The sequence below is a fragment of the Ruditapes philippinarum genome, unplaced genomic scaffold, assembly GCF_026571515.1.
Source record: "Ruditapes philippinarum isolate M1 unplaced genomic scaffold, ASM2657151v2 ctg3111_1_1_1_1, whole genome shotgun sequence".
In the NCBI taxonomy this organism is placed as follows: Eukaryota; Metazoa; Mollusca; class Bivalvia; order Venerida; family Veneridae; genus Ruditapes; species Ruditapes philippinarum.
The window spans coordinates 194,301-216,475 of NW_026860451.1; the positions used below are offsets into that span (position 1 = coordinate 194,301).

Below are 22,175 nucleotides of genomic sequence, written 5' to 3' on the forward strand. Positions count from 1 at the left end.
ATGAAGGTCAAGGTTAGTCTGGCCTACTAAAAGGTCTTGTCTCAAATGTTGTTGTGGCCAAATATAAAGACAATAAACCAAGAACTTAAAAAGTTATGATCAAGGTACAAGTTTGTTGAAGGCAACGGCAACGCCGACGTGACTGTAACAATGCCCCTAAATTTTTTTTAAAGTGGAGCTAAAAAATGGCAAAGATGGTCTTTGTCTGGCCCATTAAATGTGCTTCTTCTTGAATATGTAGTTGTTTCCTTGTGTGATTTAGTAGAAAACATTTCTTGTACCAATTAAAAAATACTTGTAAGTTAAATTCATTGATTTCTTTTTTTATTTTTAAGCATTAAGTACTGAAAACTAAGAAAAACACAGAACATTACCTGTAATAATGGATTTTATCAATTCACACCTACTTATGCCCAGTTAAGATAGGGTGAGATAAGAGTTTTCAAGGCTAATGACTTCACTTTGATTTTTCGAAAGAGCCAAATGGGGTTACAAAGCAAAATATTTGGCCGACTCCCTTGCAGTGGGCCTTATACAGTATTTTTAATTTGTATTGAAATAGGTAGTCAGTAATCAGTTAGGCAGCTTAAATACAAGATATAGTTTAGCACAAAGTTACACAGACTAAATGATAAAGTTGTCATTTTTAGCAAACATGTTAAGGTTTACAAAAAATTGTATACATGGGAGCCTTAACATATATAGTTACCTGGTTTGCTTGATAAATGAAATTATTCCAAGTGATCTTTAATCTTTTTTTTTCTAATTCATTCAGATTTAGTATTTATAAAGACACTAGAATTTTAAATGTTAATAAAATAATAACCCTGAACTTACATGTCATGATAAAAATTTCTTTGTCAAAAAATACATTGTACAAGTTAAATAAAATAATAAAAAATACTAGTGATGAATATCCTGAAAGTGTATAAAGCTATATTTGGTATCTTGGGATTTGAAAATCAATTTTAAAATTGTGATTAAAAGAATACATAGAATGGAAATGTGTTGGTATATCTTAATGGAAGCCAGTTGAACATGCGTGAAATCATTGCTAAACCTGCCAGCATTATTATATTTTGCTGGAACGTTTTATTCTATTTACGTACACCATTCATGTATATTAAATTACATAGACATTCTATGTTACAAATCTTTTAAGACAGGACCATAAGGTTGTGCAAACAACTTAATTTCACTGTTTCAATATTTGTATAAAATATTTCATCAGATATAGCTTTATACACTTTGATGACGTTAAAAAACAGTTAATTTTTATATTCCTTAACTACAAAAGACAAACAAAACAGAACATGCTTTGAGCTTAAAATACTGACTACAGGCAAAATAATGTTTTATTTTATTAGTAGTTTTTGTTGTGTTTTTTTTTTCATTTTAAAACACACACTTAATTTTATTGCACCACTAACTTTTTATATGACCCGCAATATATAAATATAAATAAATATAAAATGAATACAGTGGCAAAGACATAGGTAATTAAATACTTAACATATATGTGCATACAAGTATAATATATGATTTATATACCAAGAACCTGACATTTGAGGAGTAAGGCATTTAAAAAAATACAGTTAAAACTGACTAGCAATTTGACAATTTGACTTTGGCATTGTAAAAAATATTATAGTAATTGCATAGCTTTACATGGAGTTCTAGGACACACAAGATAAAAATAACTTTGATAAAAAGTTTAAAAGGTCAAATCAAGTGAGCAAAGAAAAGGCATCAATTAATATAAAACATTCATATATGAAAAATACATTAATGAGCCATGTCACGACAAAACCAATATAGTGCGTTTGCGACCAGCATGGATCCAGACTAGCCTGCGTCTGATCAGGATCCATGCTGTTCGCGTTCAGTTTCTCTACTTGTAATAGGGTTGGTAAGCGAAAAGCATGGATCCTGATCAGACTGCGCGGATGCGCAGGCTGGTCTGGATCCATGCTGGTCGCAAGCCCATTATGTTGGTTTTGTCGTGACATGGTTCATTACTTACTGAATCAATTATTCCTTCATGGATCTACCCAAACGATTAATTATTGCCCTTCTTTTTTATTAAATATAAATTTCTATACGAAAAAAATATTACTTTTTCGCATTTATAATACACATGAAAGTTGAATAATACAATACCAAAACGTAACTGAAGTATAGATATTTTTAATAAATGTAAATAAAAACACAATAAAATAATAAAATTCTAAATAAACCACAACCTTACATTAAAAAAGTAATAATTAAACGAGTAAAATATGTTTGGTGAGTAAACTTAATAGTCACTTAGTAAGTCACTTACAGAAATGTTGATAAATTGAACATGTTATAATGTAATAACCAAATGCCACAGCTTAGCCCTTTTGACTATTCTCAGTGCTCAAAAAATCAAGACCCCTGTAAGAATTTTTTTCATAAATGGAAGTAAAAAGCATGCTAAACCTAAAGGCCTTGGTCAGAAATCTTCCATCACAACCCATAATACATAGGTGTAGTTCTGTAAGTAAAGAATTTGAATAACAAGTGACAGGCTTATTTTACTAAGATAATGTGTTACAATTTTCTCTGTGCTAGATAGTAAAACAAGAGCCTGTCAAATGAAAAAATTAAACAAAGAGGAAAATTTCATTAAAAAAGAACATCACATTACTCCAACTCTTGGAAATTGTACTACAATTATGATCCTAACTTCAAATGATTTCTGATAGTCAATCTAATATTAGAATAATAACAGACTGGTTAAATAAAAATTATGAATTTAAAAGGCAGATTACATTAAGAATTTAAAAGTAACACAACAGATTGGTTAAGTTAAAAACATTGAAAGATAAAATAACAAAATAAAAATAAAAGTGGACTAGTTTACATTAAAATAATAAAAATGTTTCACATCAGATTTCCATTGACTAACTGGATTTTCAGGCCTGGTTTAAGACTAGTTTACACTAAACTTAATTTTACAGACTGCTTCACATCGGAACAAGATTTCACAGACTGGTTTACATTGGAACTTGATTTTGCAGACTGGTTTACATTGGAACTTGATTTCACAAACTGGTTTACATTGGAACTTTATTGCACAGTCTGGTTTACATCAGGACTGGACTTCAAAGACTGGTTTACATTGGATCTTGACTTCACAGACTGGTTTACATTGGAACTTGATTTCGCAGACTGGTTTATGTTGGAACTTGATTACTCAGACTGGTCTACATCGGAACTTGAATGTTAACAGCTTGGTTCACAAAGTCAGACATAGCAGTCTGAATAGAGTTGGCAGCTCTCAACATGTCATCATCACTTCCACCAAGTCTTGACTTAGGCTGGCCTGGAAATAAAAATAAATTGCAGATGTTTTATTAAATAGGTTACAAGTCAATTACATGTCAAATACTAAGGTGCAATACACATTTCCCTATGACTAGTTAGTACCATTTCATATTTTGCTGATTTAATTGTGCATGTCAGAAAAATAGTAAAATGTGCAGAAAATCAGGTACTGTAAGTTTTTGCATAAAATCAAATATGTTTTTGTACAGTCATGTTGCATGTGTACAAAATATAGAAACATTTCTACATTAACTTTTCAAGAAGTAGTGAAACATATACTAAATAGGAGATGACCAATTATTTCATAGTCTGACTCTAAATCTTAGGATTGAAGGTTCACAGTAAACATTTTATGAAATAAGGATACTCCCGTATATAACATACAGTATGTATTTCTTGTTTGTTCAAGAAGAGGACAACAGAGTAGTCCAAATAAGCTACCAAACTTCCTATACAATCAAGCTAAAATAAACATGTTAAACCTATACAATTTCAGTATGAAATAAAAAAAATTGTAAGTCAAACAGAATTTTACACACCATATGACATGTCCTGTGGGAACATTTGGTCAGCTTCGTTAACAAGGGCACGTAACTCTGCCTCCTCACTATTGAACTCGTCATAGCTCTTTGTTGGCGATGGAAGACTGAATCTGGACGGACTAGTTTCTAAGGCATCTAAACTATCAGCAAGAGTTAGCCCCCTTCGTGGGGAGTTTGGTGGAGTGAAGTCCCTTTGTGACTTAAGGGTATGGTATGGCGAGGTGCTTGAATCGGTGAGAGAAAAATCAGGTTGCTGAATTGATGGTGCTGTAAGGAGTAAAACATTGATAAAACATTAAATTATATTTACTGTAAGCATTAAAATTTCAAGCATATCATTTTAACAATTTGAATAAAAAAAGATTTGTTCTGTATTCAGAGTACTTTTTACAGTACAGTAGAACTTCTATGAGTCGAACTTCGATTAGTCGATTTTCTCGATGTGTCGAAGAAAAAAGAAAGTCCCGACTTCCCCCCTATATATTTCTTATAAAAACCTATTTATGAGTCGAAATTTTATGTGTCGAATTTTTCGATGTGTCGAGGTTTTTTCGTGGTCCGTATAAAGTAAATCTAGTGCAATTTACCACAAATAAGTCGAAGTCATTGGATTATTTGACACCTTCGATCTCGAGACATTTTTCACACCTTATCTGACTGCGAAGACGATTTTCAATGAACTTGTGTGACAGGTGTTAATTACACAGCCGTGTGTTCATTGCGATAAAATGTGTGATAAAATGCTGTAATCGTTACTATTTTAATTGCCGTACTGTAGTGGTATTTGAAAGTAAACAGTAAGAACGACTTTCATTTGAAAACATTCATGACCCGGTGTCACGTGAGAATAACACGCGAAATTTTTACTATAAGCTGGTTTAGTTATCGCCCTTTCGTATTGTTACGCCTTTTGTAACTCTATTGTATAGGTCAACGGGTAGTCCAAATAATTAGACGTGAAAAAAGTTATTAACATGCTATATTTTTCATTGTAAAATGTGAAATATCAGATTAATGATGGAAAAACACGAAATAGGTTTCGTCATAGATCTTATAATTAGGACTAGTCACGGGTCAAAATTTTGTCATGGAATTGAGAGCAATTCATGAGTCGAAGTCCCGATATGTCGAAGTTTTTACACAAGTCCCTTCAACTTCGACTTACCGAAGTTCTACTGTAGTTTGAAAATAGACATTGCATACAAAACTTGTAAATAGCTTTCACAGGCCTCTATGCCTAAGACATTATGATCATTGACCAACAATCACCAGACCCTGAACACTGTGAATACCAAACCAAGCCCTACATTTTTTGGTTACAAGTCATTGGTACTTTTCAGGTGCCCACTACTCACCTTATAAAGTTGGATAAAGAAACGAGGGGCCCCTGAGGTGTTTCTCATATCATAAAGCTGCGGAAAAAAAACACTTTCCATATGACATTTCCAGCACTGGTGTCACTTAAATCCCAAGCTTTTAATTATATTTCTCAATCACTTGAACATTTCAACCTTAGAACCCAACTTTACTGTGATAATAACCTGTCTGGATTCCATCTTCTGTCTTTTATCTTACAAAATAAAAACGTTTTGCAGATAAAAACAACATTATTTACATTTACTAAATGTCAAACAGACAAAGAAATACACTTACCATAATAAACAGAAGATTTTGGACTTATGGAGAAACTATCACCACTCTGGTAACCATTCACACTTATGATTGGCACACTTAAAAAGATGGGCGTGGCTTCAACAGGTAATGGTTCCCGCACTGGCAGATTCTGAGTCTCCTGTTTAACAAAAATACTGTTAAGTCTTACAAAAACTAACTATCTTATTCACAGTTGGGTTGTTTTTTATACATTTTAGTGGGATACATTTTCATGTAATTTTTGGGATACATTTTCATGTAATTTTTTCCAGAGTCTGAAAACTTCAGAAAGTTTGCCTGGTATGAATCTACCGCTATAAATCTTTTTATATTATCCTATATTTGAGCTCTTATTATTATTCTATATTTGAGCTCTGTTATTATTATCATCCTATATTTGAGCTCTTATTACTACCATCCTATATTTGAGCTCTTATTACTACCATCCTATATTTGAGCTCTTATTACTACCATCCTATATTTGAGCTCTTATTACTACCATTCTATATTTGAGCTCTTATTACTACCATCCTATATTTGAGCTCTTATTACTACCATCCTATATTTGAGCTCTTATTACTACCATACTATATTTGTGCTCATATTACTACCATACTATATTTGTGCTCATATTACGACCATACTATATTTGAGCTCATATTACTACCATTCTATATTTGAGCTCTTATCACTACCATTCTATATTTGAGCCCTTATTATTACTATCCTATATTTGAGCTCTTATTACCACCATCGTATATTTGATCTCAAATTATTATTCTACATTTGAGCTCTACTCAATTTTACATTCAAACATTTGATTGAAAAGTTCTAGGCAATTATATATCAATAATTAACAAGAGCTGTCAGTACAGGCTCAGTTCTTGATAGTAATAAGGAAAGTCTTGCGATGCTTTTTTTATCCATTAACAAAATATGAATACATACAAAAAGTTCACTTACTCGTAATATTCTTTGCATGATAGCAGATGTTGGTGTTTTTTGTCCGGAGTGATAACAGTTACTGTCTGATGTAACACTTTCTGTATCACTGGTCTGTTGTAAGGCTATCATTTGTTCATATAACATCCTGAATATAAAGTAAGTATTAAAATATATACATTTTTTGGATATAAATTTTTTGTTTGTTTCTGTGTGAATATAAAGGGACTCCTCTAAAGTTTTTTTAACTTGACAGGGCAGAAAATAATTTTTCAATATTAATTCTCCTTTTAATGTAGGTCTAGACCAATAACTTGTGTGCAAAATTTCAGATCATTTGCTCAATCCAATTTTCAGGATAATTATTCTAATTTTGAATATGACCTAAATTCAAAAGCACTGCAACCCTTTTTACTCTGGTTTGGCAAAGAATAGCAGAAAAATGTGATTTTCAATTTATATCTGAGTATATACGAGTATTAACATTCCTCAATTATGAATTATCTTTTGCTTTTGTTTTAAGTGCCCAAGCTTTTCAATGCAAGAAATTTAAATCTTATGTTTTCAGGCTTTGAGACCTTAGTGGAGTTCCTTTAAGTGATATAGACAGTGTGAAGCTCATATGGCGACTTTCTCTCTTTACCAGTATTATATAGGAAGACCTCAGGTACGCTTTTTGCATTTTTTCTGGCATCTGAGTATGACCTTCACATGAAAGAATTCTTAGTCCCCTATGAGATATATTAGAACCTATAGCCGTGAGGAGCAAATAAGTTGAAGTCAGTGATGTAAATAATATTTTGTATGAATTTTCAGGACTTCGGTAAATGAAAATTAACATGCAAGCCACTAGCTTAAATCTTTATTTTTCTAGAAATCTGTATTTCTGAATAGAAAGCAGCATACGTTTTTCTGTCTTACACCATTGTGCAGTTACTTAGTGTTTTTGGACTCCAAGTAGGAGTCTGCACTAGTGCTGGCACATTTTTCAGCAAGTTACTGCCCAGATCATTTGTGTGAACCACTTGATTCAGTTGTGAAGTTTTTCGTTAGTAAGATTTCTAATGGCTATAAAACTTAAAATATTATTACATTCATATTTAACATTTCCCCTCATAATTATTACACAATATAATGAACAGCCATCTTACAGTCAAAAAATGATGAAATACGCCAGAAAAATAGGTCAAACATTGTGTATTTATTTCTCAATTTACCTGTTTTCTTCCTCAAGGTTTCTAATAATTGCATTTAATTCATCTCTTTCTTTCTGTAAGCCGTCATCTTTAGGTGAAAAATTCTCCTGTAATTTAACATTTTTATACATTTCGGTAAAATTCAAATTAAAATGCTAATTATATAATATTTGACCGAATCTAAATTATTAACATATCTATATCTAGAATCTATAACAGCTCACACAAAATACTGCGTAAATTTCAAAATTTCAAACAGTGTAGCTTAGTTTTCAAATCCTCATTGTCATTTCTCACAAGATTTAACAAATTGAGTATCTTTTCCATCCACAGAGAAAACATTTCATAACTAATATTCATTTAAACTTACCTTATTAGTGAATAAACTGGTAGGATGGGATATTTCAGGACTACTTTCTGGCTCATTAATATTTTCTGGACTACTTTGTGTCTCAGGCATATTTTCAGTATCGTTATCAAGCTCTAATTGAGCAAGTTTCCTTGCAGTTTCAGAAATGTCCGAATGAATGTCTCTGTCTGGCTCCTCCTTTCCTGGTGACCTTATAAATATAAATACACATTGAAAATAATGTGACCTACTTTAATGTAAACATATGATGAAAAGTATTTTTGTTTTTTACTTCACGTAATCAAATATAAAACATGCTGAAATAACTTCTGACCTTATAAATACACTGTAAATGATCGAAATCATTTTCCTTGCAGATGACTGTATTAGATATCAATATTTCATGCTCTTTCATATTCTTTATGCTTTTTTATTAAAACAAAAGCAGGGTTGCCAGCACTTAGATGAAATAAAATTCCCTGACTTTTCCCTGACTTTTCACTGACCAATTCATGTTTTTCACTGACCAAAATCGTCAAACACATAAATGGCCCCCTGACCTCCTCTATATCCGTCCAATCCTCCCATTATATTTTTGCATGTAAACTTGTATTTATTTTCCAAAATATAAAACATTTACATCAAAGTAATGATTCAAACATTGTGTTCTACTATTCTTAACTATTTCTATTCAAACGCAGTGTGACTTTTGGTCAGTGAAACATATGCCATGAAAATCAGAAGAATCGAATTAGAAATCACATAAGTCACTCTTTCCTTCCTAGTAGTAACACATAAAACACCAAGACTATAAGAGTAATACTTGTATGACAAAACTTAAAATTCAAACATCTCTAAACTATAAGAACAATAAACATTTAACATAGTTACTTGTATAAGGCATCATGATAAACTCCACTGATTGTGAAAACAAGAACTTAGGGCTGCTTTTGGCATATCATGAAATAATCACTATAAAATTAAAGACTTTGAATGAGTGAAGTAAGTTAGTGTGAAAAAAAGTTAGTGTGAAAAACATGCTTTTTGCTTTGACACTAAGAAATTATACAAGAGGATTTGTCTTGCAAACATGATGGAAACTGGTTAAATTATGCAACAGAAATTACATATTAGTCAGCTCTGGAGGCAAGGGCTGCAAAGCTTTTCAGTCTTTAGGCTGAATGATGTTCTAAGGTAAATAATGGGTATTATAATCACTAAGTTAACATATAATGCTTCTTAATATCACAGTTTACTGTTATTTGAATTTAATGCTTAACTGTGAGAGTGATAAAGTCAAATATTAAATGCTTAAAGACTGCCATAGCCAAGAAAGACCTTCAATGCGTAAATTTTTCGACCTTTGAAATAATTTTTCCCTGACTTTTCACTGACTTTTCAGGATTTTCATTTTTCACTGACTAAATTTCAAAATTCCCTGACAAATCCCTGACCTTGAAAAAATACCCAATTTCCCTGACTTTTCAAGTCCGCTGGCAACCCTGAAAAGACTGAAATAAAACAATTCACAGTGAATAACCTTCTTTAATTTTAACTACCTATTTTAAGCGGCTTTCAGCTTTTCTAAAATATATCAACTAAAAGGAACCCCTGGATACCTCTAATTTACCGGTCTGGTCTCCACATATAAATTAGTAAAGCGAACGAATCGTTTCCCGATCCTCTATTTTTAGAAATGATTATCTCTGACATGTTATAAATAGCTCTCTGGACGCTGTTTTAAAGAAGGCTTAACAGTGAAATGATGCACTTTTCTAAGATAAAATTACTGAAATACTTAGTTTAAAACAACACAGAAATGTTTATAAAGTATTAGATGTACCATGCTAGATTAGTGTACTGGCTGTCAGCTTCTATAGGCAAGTATTTGATACATGATTTTTTCCTCTGTTTACGACTCAGATTGTTCTTCAGAGTTTTCATGAAGGCTGCAGCCTCATCTTTTGCAGTAGACTGTAACAAAATAAGTTATAAAATATTGAAGAATTTTCAGAAAATTTATAGTAAAGCTTCCCTTATCATATGTCATATGTCAGAGTAACAGTTGAAGACCATGCCAATTTTAGTAATTTCAAAATTAAACACAAAATTAAAATATAAAAAAAACATCAATAATAATAATTAGATTATCTTTGAGTGTCATCTTATTAACATAACATACTTATATTTTTTCATGTTTTGACTGACATGATCATGGTTAAAGACTTAAAGCATTTTTTTAGTGAAAAATGAGCTCAAATAAAAAAATATCTAAACAAAATAGAATTATAATATATAACAAAATGCAGGATGCTGTATAATTTCACCAGTAAAAACAATGTCCTTACATTTGTACAGTACTCTTGTGTAGGATGTTTGGCTGTGTGTCTCTTGCTTGTTTTACCAGTAAAGAAACAGTTCTGACATATGTTGAACTTGAAACACTTTAAACACTTGTACCTGTAAACAGAGAGAAAAATTACAGATTAAATTTAGTTCAGTGTTAGTTCAGTCACAAGAAATTTATGACTATATACCTGGCAAATTAATTTAACAAGAGGGCCATGATGGCCCTGAAGTCGCTCACCTGTATATAGGCCCCCGGAGCGGGCCAGTTTAAACCCCAGGGCTTTTATTTGAACAAACTTGGTAGACACCCATTAGAAGATGTTTCATGCTAAACAGCTAAGGTCTAGCTCGTTTTTTAAAAGAAGATTTTTTCAAGTTTTTTCTTTACACATATACATGTAGTTAAAAACAATGACACACCTGGGGCAGGGCCAATTTTGACCCCAGGGCTTTTATTTGAACAATCTTTGTAGACACTTACTAGCAAATGTTTCATGCTTTATATCTAAACTCTAGCTATTTGGGTTTTTTCAAAGAAGATTTTTAAGTTTTTGCTATACACTGTATGATATAAGGAAAATCAATGTCCCCCGCGGCGGGGCCAATTTTGACCCCAGGGCTTTTATTTGAACAAACTTTGTAGACACTCACTAGAAGATGCTTCATGCTTAATATCTAAACTCTAGCTATTTGAGTTTTTTCAAAGAAGATTTTTTAAGTTTTTGTTATACACATATAAGGAAAATGAATGACCCCCGGGACGGGCCAATTTTGACCCCAGGGCTTTTATTTGAACAAACTTGGTAGACACTCACTAGAAGATGTTTCATGCTTAGTATCTAAACCTTAGCTATTTGGTTTTTTTTTCAAAAAAGATTTTTTAAGTTTTTGCTATACGTATATAAGGAAAATCAATGACCCCCGGGGCGGGGCCAATTTTGACCCCAGGGCTTTTATTTGAACAAACTTAGTAGACATCCATTAGAACATGTTTCATGCTAAATATCTTAGCTCTAGCTCTTTGGGTTCTTTAAAAGAAGTTTTTTAAGTTTTTACTATATGCATATAGGGAAAATCAATGACCCCCTGGGGCGGGGCCAATTTTGACCCCAGGGCTTTTATTTGAACAAAATTGGTAGACACCCATTAGAAGATGTTTTATGCTAAATATCTTAGCTCTAGCTCTTTGGGTTTTTTAGAAGAAGATATTTAAAGTTTTTTCTTTTGGTTGCCATGGCAACCAGAGTTCTGCATGGAATTAAATTCTTTGAACAATTTTCAAAGGTGACCACCAAAGGAACATTCCTGTGAAGTTTGGATGAAATTGGCTTGGTGGTTTATGAGGAGATGTCATTTAAAGTAAAAGTTTACGGACGACGGACGGACGACGGACTACGGACGACGGACGGACGCCGGACGAAAAGCGATCACAAAAGCTCACCCTGTCACTTTGTGACAGGTGGGCTAAAAATTCAAATCCTCACAGTATATATACATTTCCTGAATAATCAAGGAGACGTTGTGTTAAATTTTTTACTTATGACGAAATTTCATTTCATTAAATACAAATGTATTTACTGTAGAATGCTTTAAATTCATGTGAAAATTTCGCTTATTTTGTCCAAAAAATGTTGTTGTTCTATAATTTTATTCATCTATTCATGACTTAACATCATCATCATATTCCAAAAGGAAATTGATGCTAAATAAATAAAAGGTATTCAAAAAATAGTCCAGCCTATTTATTCAAACCAACTATGAATTCATAAATAGATTCTCAAAATTAATCTAAAGAAAATAAAAGTATTAAAACCAATTGAAAAGTACATGTATTGTTATTTAATACTCTCTCAAGAGACTAGCAAAAACTGATAGGTATATATACTTACCTCAGTCCTGTTATTGGGTACTTCTTACAAATGTTGCATTTTGCATCATGGTTCACTGTAAGATATTAATGTACATATATATGTCATAATGATCATATCAATATAATAATAGATCATTGTCATTATTCAATTTCAAATATGCAAATTTTAAATTTAGTTGGGTCACACTATTCAGGTAATACGACAAAAGTTAATCTTGGTTGAGGAGTACCTTAAACCAGGCTTTAAATGAAGCTTTTGAGCTTCAACCCTTAGCCTGCTAGCAGCAACTGACCAATTATCAATCAGCAAGTTCATGCTGTCTGACCTTGGTCTTAACTGTTTGTTATTCAGTGAATTTCCTAGAATGTGTCAAGATATGCAAAATGAGCATTTACTCAATCAGAAAATAGTAGAAATACCTAGTACATGTCTGGTAAAAAAATCATAAAACTGAGTAATATTTTTTCTTTATTTTACTATGTAGATATTTAAATGTAAGTGTACTAAGTAATGACTATATGAAGCAATGACTAACCTTTCTCACAAGAGATTATTCTATGCAGCGTTGGTAACCATATAACAGTCTGCGGTCCTTTTTGTAACCATCTATAGAATACATCCTCTGTGATTCCTCCACTTGTCTTCCCCTTGTAAAATAAAAACACACAATTCATACCTAGTAATTGTTAATTATTTACATGTAAAGGGAGTGGTGGCCTAGTGGTTCAGGTGTTTACCTCTAAACCCAGGGATTATGGGTTTGAGCCCTGACTGGGTCACAACCATGTTTCTTCACATGACACCAGTACTGGTTGGTTCCAGGAAGCAGACTCGAAAGTAATTAATACAAGTTGCAAGAACTTGTTTCGCAATCAAGCTTACCAGGACAGAAAATCTGCAATTTTTAATACTTTATATCATGCTTGCCAAGAATATCCTGAAGTGCTACTAAATTAATATAATAATAATAACATGTAAATGGTAGAGAAGTAAATTCTTGATACAGCGGAATTTATCAACTCAAAATGTCAGAAAAAACACAAAAAACACTAATTATTATCTGTTTCCGAAGTTATTTTATTGTTTTTTTTTGTTTTTAACTTATTAGTTTAAATGAGTATTTCAGTCATTCTAGTCTTGCAGCCTTATTACTGATAATGAATGTAAAATTGTGAAGTTTAAGCTGAAGACTGTTTACTCAAGATTTACTGTACATTAAGTAAAGTATTATAATGTATGAATACCATTTGTTGACAGCTAGCTACCGCAGGCTCACTTGTTCTACCAAATGCCAAACTCTCGTGAAGAAAATCTGGTAACTATAAGAAAGTGTATCTTTTGTTAATGATAGAAATAATGAAATTAAATTACAAAAACACTTCTTTCAAATTTAGAAATTTGTAGAAAACCAAAATGATCATTGAGATTAATTGATGACTCACTTTCTAAAACAATTTACAAACAAAATTCTTTTACTTGGCTATAATTCTTATAACAATACAAACATTGTTTTACACATTATCGTCTTAAGCATACCACAAAGATATGTAATTTTCAAGCTTTTGTTATACAATCATACCTTCATGACAGCCTGAAGAAATACTGTAAGTGCCTGGGTTCCAATATAAGTACTGGGGTCATGTAGTTCTTGATAGAAAACTGTAAATAAACACATTTTGAGAGTAAACAAAAAAACTTTCATCAGTATTCTGCATGTGGATGCGGATACCAGGATGAGTAAGACAGCTCTCCATATACTTTGAAAAGTCAAACTTGAAATAAAATTCAAACATAATCTCCTGCACATTGGTCAAATGTTCCACTAATGTTCACTTTGAAGTAACAGGAGTGCTATTATTAGCAATTAGCTGCTAAGAGAGCCTAACTCAAATCTAGCAAAAAACCTTGATGACAGGAACAGTTTTTTTAAATTTTAAGGGGTTATTACCAATTTCTAACAGTGATCTTCTGGGCCTCAGTGTGTGAGTGCTTAACCCTTACAGTTCATGAACCAAAAGTGATTAGCAATTGCCACCAGTATAAAGCCGGGCCAGCCTGCACATCTGTACAGTCCTGACAGTCTATACTGTTGGCTGACCAGGTTTAGATTTTTATTTTGATATCCCTAAAATTGATAATGGACAGTTCCAAATATAATGGCTGGACAAATCCATTACATAAAATCTAGAGGTTAAGGGTTAGGGCCAGTGCATGAATCGCATGCACCTAACAGCTTTTGTTTTCCATACCACCAGAAACTTTGGGACCTTTTATGTACAGAAAAATAATCCAGCTAGCTTGCGTTCAGAAGATTTCTGGTTCCACTTAGGTACCTACTAAGGGCATCTAAGTTCTTCAATATCATTAAAGATCGAAACTCCCTCTATGACCTTCACATTGTATATGTAACTTCAAACCCACATGCACCAAAACACACACAAACAACTAATATCAAGTTAATCAACCAGTTTTCTGGTTTCTATACCTAACCTGTTTTTTCCCCCAAGTAACAGCCAACTTCTTCAAATAAATAATTGGAAACAGTTTTGGATAGAGAATGAAAATGAACATATTGCTTTCAACCATCCTGTTATGGAAAACATACGCCGCACCAAGGTTTCAAACTTACAACTCTGAAGTTGCTGAACTTTACACTCCCCACTTCTGTGCTTATATAAAGCAAAAGGCTCAGTAACATCTAATTATTGACTTTACCACCCTGATATGTGTTTCCAATGGATAGGATATCATTACAGTGTAAATTTTTTTAATAACTAAGTCAAAAACATTATACAGTATATACTTACATCTGTATTTCTCAGAAAGATTTGCTGATGACATTATTGCAAGAATAAATTTGACAGCTTTGATAGACAAAACACCAGACTTGTCCCTGCAATCAAACAATGAACATAGTAAAATTAACAAAAATACCATTAATCATTAAACTACTGGAATCAAAAGTTATTAACCTTTGCCAATATCTCTGCAGTCTGACCAGGTTCTTTACTGTAAGTAGCTCAATATCTGTATTTTGATACTGAAACCCCTTAAACTTGACTGGAATGGACTATTCCAAAACTGGGCAAATCCAGTATCAATATCAGTCAATCAATTAAAGCAGGTATTATTTGAAACAGAGAGCAAGTTTGACAGAAGTAAGAAAGGAAGGTCAAACAAACAACATGTTTCTGTTTAAAGACCCAACCTATGTATAAAAGGGAGGTAATGGCTGGTGGGTGGTTTCCCTTGAATTTTCAAACTGAATTCAGATCAGGGAGAGATTTTCAAAAATATTTATGTAAAATGGTGATTTTTACCAATGAAAAAAATCCTAAATGAAGCCAATTGATCAATCTATCAGTCTAGATAAGAAATTGCAAAATGTATGAAGAAAAAGGTTCTTATAATTTAATATCAAATGATAACAGAAATTCAAATTTGAACTAAGGGGAGGAGTTTATTATGTAAATAATCATGTGATCACATTGTTTGTAAACATAGCAATGTGATAACATGGGAATCCATGCACATGCAATAAGTAGGCCTACATCAATGGTTTACTTACTTGATATTGTTATTTTTCTTAGTTTTGTCAGAATAATCCAATTTGCATCAAATGAATTATAGTTTATACTGATAAAAAGTGCGTAAATCCAGTACATTTCACAATAAAAATGAACTGAAATGACAAAACTCTTGACTTGTATTTCTCACTATATTGTTAGTTTATCAATTTTACAGACACAATTATATTCAAGTTATAAATACTAGTAGTAATTCTAAATGTCATCAACTAAGGTCAGAAATAGTGTCCAGTGTAGGATTGTACCAGTAGATACAGTTTTCTTACTTTTTTAAAACACAAAATTTGGATTACAATTTGTCTAGTCGAACAAAAAGAGTGCTCAGAAGTTATCATTTCTTCAATGAAGAAATACATTGTTTCTTAGTCTAAGCGTTGCCTCTTTACATAATTGAACAAAACTTTTTGTATCTGATTTTTATTGAAATTTTATATGTAGGTTTTTTGCCTCTTCAGGACTATTCTTTCACATTTACACACAAGGAACAAAAACATTACATGTATTCACATGAATCATTAACACCAGAATCAAATACATTAGTTTCATCCGCACTTTGTCTTGTAATATACTATATAGTCAGCTATCTCTTTGATGGCACCATTTATATTTCCAGTTTTATTTGACATGTGATCTATGACCTCATTTTTTCCTCTAATATTGGTGACACACTTTTACCAATTCCAATTAGTGTGGTTAAACAGAGGTTCACAGGTATGTTTCTATTCCTTTAAGTAACAACGACAAAACAACTTATCCATTTATATTTAATAACACAAATCAATGAAAGCACCAAACAAAAACACTATTTTCCTTGTACAAAAAAATCCCTCCTAAACTGATTTCAGACAAAGGTCATCTAAATGTAGAAGATGCAAAATATGTAAGGTATGGAAGGTATAAATGTGTAGTCCCATTTATTGTTAAATATCATTATGTTAGTAACTGAACTGTATCAACTTTGAAATAAGAAAACAACTTATCACATTGCTTGTCTCAGAAACTCTGTACTTATTAAATAATAAATCAAAAACAAGACCTTACAAGCCCTGTCACCCCTTCTATATTGTAGTGTTATATGCCAATTAAACACAGAAATGTGATATTTTGTTTTATCTCTACTGATAGCAGCATTGCAATACACTTTCTTATTAAAATATACCTGAGGTATAAAATTATATCAGAAATCATACTATGTTGTAATAAGGTTCAAAACAAAAATATGACAAGAATAGATATATGTGACTGTTTGGCATCAAGGGATAAACTAACAGGAAATCTGCAACTGGTGGTCAGAAATTAGGTTAGCTTTTGATGTCTCTCTGAGACAAGTCAGTTAAAAGGTATTTTTTGTGTGTAAAAACCCATCGTCTGCTTTAGCTATTTTTAGAATCAGTACACTTAGTCAGCCTTTGCTGGACGTCTATCACTGATAAAACAATGTAGAGAGAGGGTTAATTTGCATCCGATAGTCTGATCGGATGTTGGGGGTTTAATTGGATTGGGTACAATATTTACACTATTATAAACCAATGTTTAATTATTTATGTCAGTCACTTATCAGATGACCACTTGAAATGATGAAGAATTATTTCACAGAGTTTTTGCTAAAGAAACTTACTTATCCAGTACATTCAACAGCAAGTTCAGAGCTAGATCTGCCAACATTCCTGCCACCTCTACTTTCTCATGTCTACCTTGTGAACTATGATATATGTTTGTCAGTAAGGTCAAAAGGTCATCACATTGTATCACTCCATTTGACCCTGACATGTGACCTTGATCTTCCAATTCTTGTTGAATGGTATACAAGTCTACTTTGTGCACTGTAAATTGAATACATTTAAATTTGTCACAAAAGTTGATATATATATAATTTCAAACTGACAAATTATATCAATGAAATAAATTTTAGTAAATTCAATTATTCAAATATGTTACTATACAACAAATATGGAAATTTCATAAAATCTTAAAAGCAAAAACCAAAATTTTAAGCTGGTTGGTTTGGTTTTAAGTTGCACATTGCTCAGGTGATATGACAACTTTCCAGCTTTACTGGTAAAGGAAAACCTCCGGTATCCACTTTGTACATTTTTTTGAGGCACAAATGGCACCAGAGTAGAACCACTGACCTTCCTTAGACGGATAGTTTCCTCAAATGAGAGAAACTTAAGTTCCTGATGGGATTTGAACCCACAGCAAAGAAGGAAAAGTTGTTTGAAGTCAACAATCTTAACCACTCATCCATGGAAGCTAATGTTAAGCTTTCAGTGGCTTAAGGCTCTTGTTAATTAACTTCATTACTATTCTGACGTGATTTTTTATTCAGTGGTGAGAGACAAATGATCATTAAACAAATTGAATGTCAAAGTATTATCTTTCAAAGAACGTGGATTTAGCTTTGATGGTCAAAATAGACTGCACACAGTATCAATTTAAAGACTACACAAGAGGTAGTGCTTAGTGTACATAAAAATGTTTCATTTTTAGGTTATGTTTGAGTTTAAACCCCAGAACTGACTTACATTGTAGCTGTACTTGAATGTGTCTTATCTTCAAGGCTGTTCTGTAAGCTGCATATTTCACACTGCTATAGTCCTCTAGAAATAAAAGACAAAACCATCAATTAAGATCAACACATAAAAAGAGGCAATTAAGAAAAAGACATATACTGATGTTGAAATGATCCTCAAATTTCTAGTAAATAAACCATCCTTTTGGTTATTTAATATTTTAAGTCACCTTAACAAGTCACCTTAACAATGTACTACTGATCTCATGTTGATTTTCCAGCTTTATTAGTAGGCCACTTAAAGCAAGCGGTGGCCTAGTGGTTAAGGTGTCTGCCTCACAACCCAAAGATCACGAGTTCAAGCCCTATTTAGGTCATGACCTTGTTTCTTCATATGACACCAGCAAGAATTTGTTTCCCAATCAAGCTTAAATAAATATGTTTAAACCATTACTAGGCCTTAAATTTCCATCCATGCATTATTTCAATCACAAGTGGGCATTCAAGTAGAACCACTGACCTTCTGTAAGCTTCTTCACAAAACCTTCCATACATCTAGGCAGGGTTCAAGCACACAGCAAAGGAGGGCAAGTGATTCAAAGGCAGACACCTTAACCACTCAGCCATGAAGGCCCCCAAGTTAAATAATTGGTTCAAAAATAAAACTTAAATCATATGACATTATTTTCGTAGAAAAAAAGTCCAAACAAGTTTACAAATATACACAATTGATGGATCCCTATTTTGACCTTCTATTTGAATAGCAATAGATTTAACCACAAAAATTGACATGTGTTCTTTTGTGAACAAATATATGTGGTGAAATTCTTATTGTAATCTGAAAACTAGAATTAGACAGTTTAAGGTTCTATGCATTACATTAAATGTACACTGTATATAACATGCATTTCCAACAGGGTACTTATCATTACAATTTGTATTGACATAACATAAACTTTGTAGAAGAAATCACTCAAGATGTTGGTGTTGAGTAACACATAATAATACTACTACATGTATCATGAAATAATCTTACTCAGTCCTTCTAGAATCTTGAGCCAGTATGGATGATCCCATGATGTACATTCTGTAATGTGGCTGTAAATATAAAATAGCATAATTCACTTAAATGCCCTAGCATTATATCTGAATTTTGATGAAATCTCAAACAAATAGTAACTAAGATGGGGATGATCCAGAATTACCCAAATCTTTTTAATAATTTGGATAAATATCATGTTGTCTTCATTTAATTTATTCCTGCATAAAGATTCATGTTTCATCTATTTAATTGCAAAATATTATTGATAAACTGTCATCCTGTACCATCGCAGACAGATCTATACAACCATCAAAAGGCTACAGCAGTGCGGCTCGAAGAGTATAACATAGCATTTTAAATCTTATAATACAACAAAGTGCAGGGTACAAAAAAGGTCAAAAGGATCTTGTCCACAATTTGCTAGAACTTGATGTAAAACCTGAAAAACATCATGATAAAATTTCCAGTCATTTGATTCTTGTTTTATCAAGTTTCAACTGTATGTAGTTGCAACGTTTATTTGGACATTTCTGGATCATCCTTTGTATATACTATCCCCATCATAGCATGAGATAGTTAAGTTTTTAAAGAATAAGGGTAAATGAGGAATGAACAAATAATTAACTCTTTATTATTTTCTGCTATATTACATAAGGAAACAACAATATTTTCAATTAAAAGCACATTTTACACCATGTGATTGCCATTTTGAAAACATTATGTCATCATTAAATTACTACAATCTCTTATCTTTAAATCTGTAAAAGTCCATTCAATCTACATTGAACTTGAACTTAGTAACTTTGTTCTTGTAGTAACTAGTTCAGTTGATGTATTGTCTACTTTTTATATTTTATTTCAAACTAATTTTTAAAGCAATCAGAATCTTACTTGACATAATAAGGCACACTATTTTTAGTCTCTGTCCTTTCCCAGCCATCAGCTATCTTCTCTGAAAAAAAAAGGAACTGACATTTACAAACTCAATAATACTTAAAGCTTATTAGAAAATGTTATGTTTTCACCTTTACAATCAAAAGAAATATTTCAGATAAAGAATATACTGGGCACCTACATTCTGTAAAAAGATCACTAACTAGAGCTAGAGCTTCTACAAATGAAAGAAAAAAGTCCCAGGTTATATTCCAATCTTTATAGACGTGAGGCAAAGGAATCAAAGTAAAAAACATCAAACAATCTGACATGCCGGTCAGCTCTGCATGAGTTAACTCAGCCAATTATTAAAATTATTTTCAAGATGTAGATCCTGCTTTTTGTTTTTAAACTCTCTGTAATTTTGTGACAGTTTGTTTTTATTATAATTGTATATGAAAGTCTTAGACCGGTTTTGGCCTGTCAGTTATACACATGTATAGGGAGTTCCCAAGATGCTTTTGGCTTTCGGCACCGATGACGATTAAATCATCGTAATGGTTATTTTTGGAAATAAATATTATCAACTTCTGATAACATTTGTCTACAAACTGTAATTTTACTGTAAAGGTTATTAAAACACTAAAATTCATATTTTTAGTGACTTTCACCAGAGACATAGATTACAGAGATAAGCAGCTCCTATATACTCCATTGAAATAGCACTCATGTCTATCAAAAAGTGAAAAATTAGGCATTTTGTAGCAAATAAAACTTAATGGATGTACATTTGATCCTTTAATATATTGTATACCATTTCAAAGGTAAATCTTTTATTTATTGCTGCATGTTAAAATATTGGTAACTTTCCATGCCTTTCACTTAGAAAAACATGGCAGAACATACCCACTGAGCCAGTTTTTTGTCATATGAATAGTTTTGTAGCAAAAATTATTAAGTAGTTCTCTTTAAAAAATGATGTTACATTTATTTCTCTGTTATCTCTATTACAAATCTGTTATCTATGTCTCTGCTTTCACTCACTTTCGTCAAAAAAAGTCACATTCATACTAAATTAGGCAAACCCGTTTGACCTGCCATAGATATAAGATAACAGTTCTATAGCAAGACCAATGAAACATAACTGCAAAAGATACTTATTTGTTTCTCTTTGTTCCAATTTACAAAGGTAATTAACTACTATCCGAAATGTGTGTACATCCGGATAATAGTACATACACTAATATTGTAATGTAGTTTATTTTCTTACCATAAAAACTAAAATCGGTGTCCATTTTTAGCTAAAATAAAAATGTATTCATGATATTATAGTTTGCTTCTATAAAATTGCTAAAATATTATTTAAAATCGCATTAAAACTCAAATTAAAATTTAAAATCATCAGAGCTTGCAGGCGCTTGCAAGTGTTGTATTTCCTTAAATCATAGCCTAAAGAAGGGAAAACAGGCCGGGAGCTTACCAAAGCTTGTTCTTGATGTTGCCACTTCGCCAGCCAACGCAGAACTCAATTCACTCAATCCTAGAACTATCCGGGTACTTTCCAGTCCCGCGAAAACCGTCGCGCATGCGCATGCAGTCCGGTAGGTCTAGGACCACTAAATCATTTCCTGCATTCACAACACTCCCCCCAACTTTATGAATGAAGGCTTCGGTCTTGGGAGTAATGCTGTGAATGCATCAGTAAAGAACTAGAAGCTCGTTTACTTCCTTAATTGTGAATTAATATCACATCGCGGCTTTAACTTACCCTAAATAAGTAGGCTGTAGAGGAAGGACTAGAAGTCCTTTTGGTACACTGGCGTTGCTGTAAAGATTCTCAAAGGCTAGAAGCCACCTGGAACTTCATTTTTCACAACCACCAGCCTGGATGTATCGGAGAAGATCTCC

The 22,175-nt window shown here is 32.3% G+C and overlaps 1 protein-coding gene across 1 annotated transcript; it reads right to left on the reverse strand.

The window, feature by feature from the left end:
• Nucleotides 1-785: 785 nt before the first annotated feature.
• On the reverse strand, nucleotides 786-21,684 carry LOC132760114 (dystrophin-like). Its single transcript, XM_060752011.1, has 18 exons — nucleotides 21,538-21,684; nucleotides 20,286-20,346; nucleotides 19,389-19,450; nucleotides 18,366-18,440; nucleotides 17,459-17,663; nucleotides 15,061-15,146; nucleotides 13,833-13,912; nucleotides 13,498-13,572; nucleotides 12,789-12,900; nucleotides 12,272-12,326; nucleotides 10,382-10,493; nucleotides 9,877-10,007; nucleotides 8,055-8,244; nucleotides 7,706-7,791; nucleotides 6,510-6,636; nucleotides 5,547-5,685; nucleotides 3,891-4,160; nucleotides 786-3,349 (listed from the first exon to the last, which is right to left on the reverse strand). Exons 1-18 carry the CDS (start codon nucleotides 21,560-21,562, stop codon nucleotides 3,231-3,233), a joined length of 2,010 nt encoding a protein of 669 aa, XP_060607994.1. The 5' UTR covers nucleotides 21,563-21,684; the 3' UTR covers nucleotides 786-3,230.
• Nucleotides 21,685-22,175: the final 491 nt, after the last annotated feature.